Source organism: Amphiura filiformis, chromosome 17 (genome assembly GCF_039555335.1).
Source record: "Amphiura filiformis chromosome 17, Afil_fr2py, whole genome shotgun sequence".
NCBI classification, from domain to species: Eukaryota; Metazoa; Echinodermata; class Ophiuroidea; order Amphilepidida; family Amphiuridae; genus Amphiura; species Amphiura filiformis.
Window position 1 is genome coordinate 10,036,264 of NC_092644.1, and position 9,386 is coordinate 10,045,649.

The 9,386-nt window shown below is 37.0% G+C and overlaps 1 protein-coding gene across 1 annotated transcript in view; it reads right to left on the minus strand.

Annotated features, from left to right (window-relative positions):
* The window catches only part of LOC140136906 (histone-lysine N-methyltransferase EHMT2-like), a 98,285-nt gene that overhangs the window by 64,722 nt on the left and 24,177 nt on the right, over nt 1–9,386 (minus strand). The window contains 1 exon segment of the mRNA XM_072158557.1: nt 17–99. Coding sequence (XP_072014658.1) covers nt 17–99 — 83 coding nt within the window.

Consider the following 9,386-nt stretch of genomic DNA (forward strand, 5'->3'; position numbering starts at 1 on the left):
ACATTATTTTTCTTACCTAACATTTGAAGGACTTTGTCCAAGTCTCCTTGTGATGTTGACAGATAAAGATTTTTTGGGAAGAAGCGTAACCTCTTGGGACTGAAATTCAAATGGATAGGAACACAAATGAAATTATTACAACATTTTCATTACAACCTATGTGGTAAATATTTTAATGATAAAGGGAATTGTCCCATAACATATTAGTCTTGGTGCACTTCTCTTTGCAGGGGTGTGATTCAAAGTTTGTGAAATATCCAGAAAATAGTGAAAAATCCAGAAAAACAGTGTGAAATTGGTAGGGGTGTGATTTTCGGGTAATTTTGTGCCTGGGTACCCGAAATTGCAAAAAAAAATAATAATAATAATAAAAATTTTTTTAAATTTTTTCTAAGTTTTTTTTCGGTTTTGTAGTGTCTCTGGACCTAGACCTAAATGCTAGGATCATGGTTGACCCATGAGCAATAGGAAAACCTGTATTGTCCGTTAATTTTTCTCCAATTTGTAGAACATATACTAATAATTATAATATCTGATTAATTATGGTGTCAAATGTGCGATAATACGTATGCATGACGTTGAAACAATCATGATTAAAAAAAACACCAATGATTTTAAATACAGTCATCGCCAATGACTCAGTAAATCGTATTTCTTTGATTTATATCGTGAAGCTGATCTTTCACCCACTGTCGTTAATTACTCTACATAGCGCCTCTGTTGTTGATTAATCGCCAAATTCCAGCCTCGGAGTTTTGAGACCAGAATCTTGATGCCGATGAAATCAAGGAATAATTACGATGACGTCATCAATTTCTATCGAGGTTTACTGCTAAATACGAATGGGTGTGCAACGGCACAGATTTTTATCTGCTAATTCTGTCACACGTTGCTATGCCAATTTTGCGTTGCTATGTCAGACAGCTTCAGGCCTGACGTCAGCAAGATCTTGCTGATCAGAAAGCTGATCGGCGGACGGTACTGCAGTAAAGATGGAGGCAAGGAAGAGAAAAATGCAGTAGTCCTGCAAGTGAAAGGTGGGTATAATTCTTTCTTTGGAAGTATTTTGAAAACATTTTTCTTTCGCTATGGAGTAATATTACATCTAAGGATGTCTTTTCAAAATTGCAATAGTGGGAATTTTGAAATTACATGGAATTTCGGTAGTATTTGAGAGAGGTAATCGGTCCCTTTCTCAATTCTATGGTGTTAAAACGTCAATGTCATTTAATTTGCATCACTCAAATTGCTTGACCTGGGTCATCGGTCATGTCGATCCTTTTATTATTTAACCGGGTTTGAACAAAAGTGTTTCGAATGAACGATCGAACGGGAAAAAAAAAGATATTTGAAGGTATTTGGTGACGATAATGCAGCGAATACGAGACAAATAGCTGGTAATAGTTGTGGAAATAATGGATGGCAATCGCTGCAAAAAGTTCCAGTCCTGGGCTCCATCCAGTTCAATCCATATATGAATGTGATCTGTGAATGATACGTGGATATCATGACATGCAATGCATGTACTATGACAAGGCAAACGTCAACTGCCATGACTGTTTTTAATTTACATTCATGACATTGTGTATGATGTGAATGCATGGATGCTGTGCATTTCGACAGTCTCACTGTAAGTCACACCAGCCTGCAGGGTAGGCCCGGATTTTGCAGTACGGTAATCAAACTTGGAAGTCTTGAGTCTTGCATTTGCATGTCATGCAAGTTGTTTAAAAAGAAAAGTAAGCTTTTATAAGTTTTAAGCATAAAAACATAACAAAACCGTGTATGCATTACTATAGCTAAAATAATAGTTTCTCGATTATGAGAGCTCAATAGGCACGCATAATGACAATTGCGTCGCCAGACAACGCCTTCCACACACGCTTTGGGTAGCGCTGCATTTCCTGTGCGTGCACAATCGATCGCGCTATCATGTCATTCCACTAAACTTGCAACATTACGCAGTACACGCAGTACATTCATTCTCTCATGATCGAGAAACTAGCTATAGTACTGAAGTTTGTTCGGCTTATACTACAGTAAAGGCAGAAAAAATATGACACATAACACTGTTACTACTTACGCTAGTTGTGCATTGTGTAATTGCGTGACTAGCGCACGCTATGTGAATTTACGCGAGGCTGAGTTGGGACTTTATTGACGCATGCGCAGTACGTAACAAAAGCCAAATAAATTCCGCCTTGTATAAATAAGCCGAACAAACTAAGTTACAGGTAAGTTAGTAATTCTTGGCCAAGCTAGAACGCTATGAAAACATGCGCACATAGCGCGGTAGAGAATAAAGCATACACACGCCTTGCATTTTCTGATTGTGTACACGCTTATACTGCACTGGGAATTTCAATTGAATGAACACAGCCTGACATAACGTGACGATTTTTTACGTACAATGTGCGATGTATGCCAGCGTGTGCGTTATGCGGAAGTGAATCCTACCATGCCAGCGCACTCGTGATTGGTTAGTACCGTATTGTATCCAAGGTCGTGCGCTTGCATTGTTGTTTGAAATATGCGATATACAATTGCGGTTGGGTCACATACAGCTGTTGAAAGCTGTGTTTTCTTTCAATTGAAATCCCATTATACATGTAGTACCCTACATGGACGCAACACGCATGTTCCAGCTTGGCCAAGAATTACTTATTTAGTAGTACGGTACTATGTCTTGTCTATGTAATACCATTTTTCACCTTGCATGTGTGATGCGGCAGTGACGTCAGTGTGCATTTAATTGGCCGCATCCTCAAATTGCTAGCGTTCACTCACAACGCTGGCGTACTATGTACACAGACGCTAATTACCTTAAAGACGCTAACCCAGAATGCATATGCACGAGCGAATTTCAGCGAAACAGCTGCCTCAACGTGTTGACGTCAGTGCCACACCAGAGGGAAAGTTTGGCCTATAATTGCATCTCTCATAATTACGATCAACAAGTACGCAAGCTTACTCGCGGTGATTACGCTGCGTGTTTGTTTGCGCGTTAAGAAACAACACGCATAAACGCCGGTCAATTGTGTGCAACATTAGAACAATACACATTTTGCGGTCAATTGTGTGAGATATTAATGACCTCGATTTGCGTTCGCGTTTTTACAAATAACTAAATGTGATTGGATAGCACGCATCGCGTTTATTAATGAGGTTATGAATGTTTACTTTTGAACAACTACGCATTTTGTGGTCAATTGTGAGATATTAATTACCTCGATTTGCATTCCCGTTTTCACAATTAACAAAATATAATTGGATCGCACGCATCGCATTTAGGACATTCATAACCTCATGAATACATGTGATCCAATTATTTGTATTTATTTACAAAAACACGAAATGTGGTTACTAATATTCAACAGTTTCAGACGCTGGCCCTTCCAGTGCTGAGGGAGATGCAACCCACCTCCACCCACCAGAAGCAGGCAGCCATGGTTTTTTTACTTGCACCAATGTAATTTTTGAGCACCGAGGCACTTCTGCACAGCACATTCTCCAAGGACAAGCGCCAGCTTACTTATGGAGTATTCATCTCAAGACTCAAGTTGACGCGTTGTAATCGTCAGGTAAATGTTAGTGCGCCGAACAAACTGCAGTGGTGGCCGCTATTTGGATTGCACTCTACCATATTTGCAGATTGTGATTTGCACTTCGAATGTTATTGGTTGTACTGTTTTAGCCTTTTTGATTTTTAGAAAGGAAATTGTTTATTTTTGCGAATTTTGAGTAAAATTTTATTATTTTGTAAAGTGATGTGATGGTTATGAATGAAAGTGATGGTTATGAATGAAAGTGATGGTTATGAATGAAGTTAATAAGTTAACCGTAGGTAGTACATTTTGTAATGTGTTGGGCATTGTGAAAAAGCTAACATTTTGATTTGGACTTAGAATATCCTTGGGTTTCAAAGGCAAAATGTAGATTTTTTGTTTTTCTCCAAATTTCATCCGGATCATGGTCCAAAATACTTTCAGATTATTTTGAAAAAAATATTTGTCACAACTCACAACCTCAACTACTCATATCAAATGGTCCGTCCCTAATTTTGTTCCTGTTGGAATTTTTTTTTTCGATGTGTATTAATAACCAGACTTAGGATTTGTATATACATTCTATGGTGTTTCTGCGAGTCTGGTCTTTATCACAAAATAGCGTGATTAACGTGTTTCCTTGGCTATTTCTCCACAAAAAGCATTTTATTCTTGCTAGTCACTAAATATGACATCACAATTATATAGATCCGACCTTTGAGTGCTGGATGATCCCGGTAGAGATGATTAGCATGGTCGAGGTCCATTTCAGCATTTATATTACATAAGGGACTGTGCAATAATTATGAGCACTGTGGGATGGTAAAAACTTAGAAGCATCTTTTAGCCAGCCAAATCGGGGGGGGGGGTGGTAAGCAATTTTTGGCAAGCCAAGGGGCAAGCGATTTTTGGCACACATTCATTGCAGGCTTTGACATTCATCGGGTGCCTTTTTAATAAAATGAAAACAGTGAAACAAGTAGCAAATGGGAAATTTTCCTGCTCGCTGCTCTCACTAGTCGCCAATCTCGCTATTCGCCGATCATCTCAAAACGAGGTTCTACACCGGGGAGGCACTCGAATATGAAAGTGCCCACAAGCGTACTATTTGTGTAGAAATTTTCTGAAAAAATAGAGTCATTCGGTGTCGACAATCTCAAAAATGGGGTGGTTTTTGTATGGGAGCGCCTAAAATTTCAAATCATCGACAATCAAAAATAGCTTTTACCCAGTTTTACAGTACAAAATAGACAAAACTCATTTATTTTGCTCAAAATGTGTGTCGCGCACCGAAATTTAAATTTTGAGGACTACTTGTTAAAGAAAGGGGGTCATTCAGTGTAGGCTACTGAAAAAAAAGGGGTCATTGGGTATAGGATTTGTCGGGGTCTTTTTGTGGGCGCATGACGTATGTCAATATATGGTAGTGCCCCCGGGGGTTCTACCCGCCGCAAAAAAATGCCGCATACTCTTTGCAAAAGCCTTCTTTTTTTTACAGGGCCGCTCCTTGCAAAGAGCGAATATATATTTACACAATGCTATGGTATTGAGATCCCAAAAATTTGACATGTGCGTGGGGAGGAGGACAATATTTTTGGCAGGCCGAAGGGAAGCAAATTTTCCCCAGACTTAAATTTCCCCACTCCTGTAAAATTGCACGCTTTATCTACAGATAAATAAGTGTTTTCATTTCTTTTCCTTTTTTTAATATCATTATTTAAAATTCTTATTCAAGTGGCACAGCTTCTACTGAACACTTCATCAGAAGTGTTTTTGTGTGTTATTTAAGAAACATTTTTTTACGTATATATATATTCTATGGTGTTGATTTGTCAACCATGACATGATTTTTTTTTTTGTACGTTCCAGTGTTATTGTTTCACGTTTAATTAAAAGTACTGCATTTTCATATTATATTATTTTCATTTTCTCGAGAATGGTGTTTGAGGGCCGTACAACCAACATGTTGCATTATTAGTAAGTTATTTCAATACACCACCCGCGAAAGCACCCTAAACAAGGATTTAATCCTTGTCTAAATTGATACCCTAAACAGGTAACACGAGCCTGTTTTCACACCCTAAACAGGGATTTTATTCCCTGCATCAACTTTCATAACCTAAATATCATTTCCGCGTATGAGCAATTGCAATTTTGCTACTTTTTACCAATTTTTCTATAATATTTTGTAGTAAACCTTTGACAAGCATCTACTATAATTTATGTGCAGTAAACCTTTGACAAAAGTGTATTTTAAGCGTACATTGCATATTTACTGTGTTGAAATGAGCTTGTCTGATTGGCTGCTTAGGCGTTCTGCTGTTGCCGAGTGGAAATTAATCATAGATTAATAAACACACAGATTAATAAACACACAGATTGGAATTTTCCATGCCTGTGCCCTCCAAGCGCATTTCGAATTCAGCTGACGAGGTCCATCGTTCAGACCTGGCAACATCGCTCATCTTACACACAGTTTCTTTTGTGTACGCTTGCACTATTTGTGCTATTTGTGTGTTTGCTGACGCAGATAGGCAATATGCCATGATTCCACGGTATGAATGAACTTTGCGCCGTCCGCGTTGTGAGCTCTGACTTTGCAACATCACGGTAGTACACACTTGTCAAAGGTTTACTGCAAAATATTATACCGTGATGTTACTAGTACAAAGTCAGAGCTAACAACGTGTGTGGTGCAAAGTTCATTCATAAATTTCCATATGGCAACAGTAGATCACCTCAGCAGCCAATCAGAGACTAGTGTGTTTCAACACAGTAAATATGTGATGTATGCTTAAAATACGCCTCATCAAAGGTTTACTGCAAAATATTATAATTTCATAATATTATAATTTTTAAACTTCCCACCTGACATGTTTCAAGAACTTAGATACCGGTATGTTTAAAACCAAAATGTTTTACTTTAAAATGAAATTTCCAACATGACAAAAAAATCACAAACAAGAAATACCTTCACTGGATCAAACTCTTTTTTATTACAGACCATTTGCTACATTTTGTATTGGATAACTGAGCCTAGGAAATAAAAACTGATTAGTAATGCACATTTTATGTATCTCGACTCTTAATCATGTTGCGCATAACTGGGAAACATAAAATCGTATTGTCCTAGTTCCTAGTTCTAGGATCTTTTCTTGTTTAAAGCAATTACTGATCAGTTGTAAGTGAATAATACCTAAATTGCTTTAATATTACACTTTCAGATTTAAAATTTAACAATTTTATGATTTAAATGCATGCTGTTTTGATAGATCTTATTTTTGCATTATTGTACATTTGTACAACTTCACCAAGAATTTGTATTTTCTAATATGAATGTTTTGTTAACTCTTTGTTTAATATCAGCCGCCCTCGAAATAAGCCGTATCGTAATTTGCACCTCAAAAATTGCATATCATGATATAACTTGCAAAACAGATTACATAAGTAAGTAATAAACTATGGTGGTTTAATACTTAAATATTGGATGAATGGCACTCCAACTTGAAAGTTGAGGTACAAAATGAGAAATCCTTATTTCGAGCACTGGTTATTGATATATTCACTTCTAATATTATTAACAAGATTTGAAACTTCCTTTGTGTTCAATTCATATTGTTTAATTCATATAGTTGGCGAAGGGTCTTGTGCGACCACCTGATGAGCTATATAGTAGTTTTGACTTTCATCATGATGTCAAAGGACCACACATAGACTTGCCCCTAACCCACTAACAATAGGTCCGAAACTGCTCGAGCATTGAAGCAAGTATTATGAAATTACTAAAATGAACACGAGCTTTACAAACTTAAGCTACAAAACATATCTACAATTTTGGAAGGTTCTATCTTATTTAGTCTAAGATACTAACTTGAGTTTTGGTTACATAAACCAAAGCATGCCACTATATTTGCCTGGAGCTAAATAATAGTTGTTTAATACTTGACAATGCTTGAGTAGTCGTGGTCACTAATAATACCAAATTGGAAATGAAGGAGATGGGAGAATGTCCACAAGCAATAAACGATATGGCAGAATAAAAAGCACATTATGATATATTAGACCTGCACAATATGCCTGACAATTTCCCAGTCTGTTTCACTTTCAAGCTGGTGACCTTTCAACTTCCATGACATCTAGGGGTAGAATTTTGGCAGTCACTACATGAACCCTATTGAGTTTTTGGAACAGATCTCTCAGAAGAATCTCTCTGGGTTCTCGGAGTAATCAACAAAATTCTGACCCTTGATTTTGTTTCAAAACATTTGAATCCCTATAGGAAGAGGCCATGGCATTTTTAATTGGTCTTTACAATCAGCGTTTTTCTATTGAACTTACGGTATAATAAAGAATCATTCTGGTTAGAGATTAAACCGGAATATTCCTGTTCACCGTGATTTTCTACTGCGCTAAACACCGCATGCCGCTGATGTCATTTGCATATTTGCCGGTTCTCCAGTACTCCACTGCACTGTAGCAAGCCGGAATACGGAAGCTGTGCATGGTTTTCTATTGACGAAAGCCGGCTTTCATCTCCGGAAAAAATCCTAGTTTATTAGCATAAATGCCGGCGAAAGAGCAGAGAAAATTTGCCAAATACCGGAGGACACCATTTTCTACTGGTAATCTTTAATCCCCAAACCGGATAAAAGCCGACATTCCAATAGAAAAATGCTGAATGAGTCATAAAGTTATTAATCATTACATGGACATGCCCTTAAAATCTTTTACCCCAAATAGCCAGTATCGGGGAAATAAATTTTCTTTCCGATCGACCTGATCTTATTTTCAAATACCACTGTCAGCAGGGTAGACAAGGGCAAGGGTTATTATACACATGTCTTGGTTGGAGCTCTGGTTGGAGCCCTGTCCTGTTATGTGAAAATAAGATCAGGAAAAGAAAATTTATTATCCCGATACTGGCTCTTCGGGGTATAAATTTTAAGAACATGTCCTCGTAATATGATAATGTTGTTGTTTTTCATCCACCTTCATACCGTAAAAACTTAGAGCGCTTATAAAACATGCTAACATGAAGAGCCTCATCCACAAAAGTGTAAAGGGTTTTGAGCAATTCATCGATTCACATAGTTTAATACGAACAAGTATTAAAACCTGCAAATGTGTGTCTCAACCCCATTAGCTCAGTTGGTAAAATGCAGGACTGACTTTCGTACAATTTCATGTTTTCAAAAGTGCTCGATATAGTAAGCACATCTGCTAATTATTGAGTTTTTACGGTACTGGTTTCTGCAAAGTGAATTCAAGTTAAAAATATATCATTGAAACAGCATACTACTCCTCATTCAAGAAAAGTACAGAACAATTTTTTTAATTAAAAAATATTATCCTGAAAATTATCCATGAAACATAGCTAAATCCTAATCCTTTAGTTAGTCCTAACCGGCAATGAAAGTAAAATTTTAATATTTGGTCAATATTGGGAAACAAGGACCAAAAACATGCATTTTTGGGGCGTTTTTCAAACATTTTCTTATTCTGTGTCGACAATCAAGCCCAAAGACTTGGCTAAAGGCTAATTTCAAGTTATGTATTGATTCTAATTTTTGGAAAACACATTTTTCAATCTTTTTCGTAACCAATTAGCAAAAATAACATATAAGGCCAAAAAAAAAATTTCCGGAAAAATTCAGCGAAAATCAGATTTTTTTCCCTTCAAAATACCATAAAAATACGAAGTCAGGAATAAAAAACATTTCGCATTTGTTTTCAAACCACTCGTGAGCAGACAAACCTTTATTTTTTTTGGCCTAATATTAAAATTAAGAGCTAACTCTTACCCTACACTCAAGATTTTGTATGCTTAGACTTGTGCCAAGA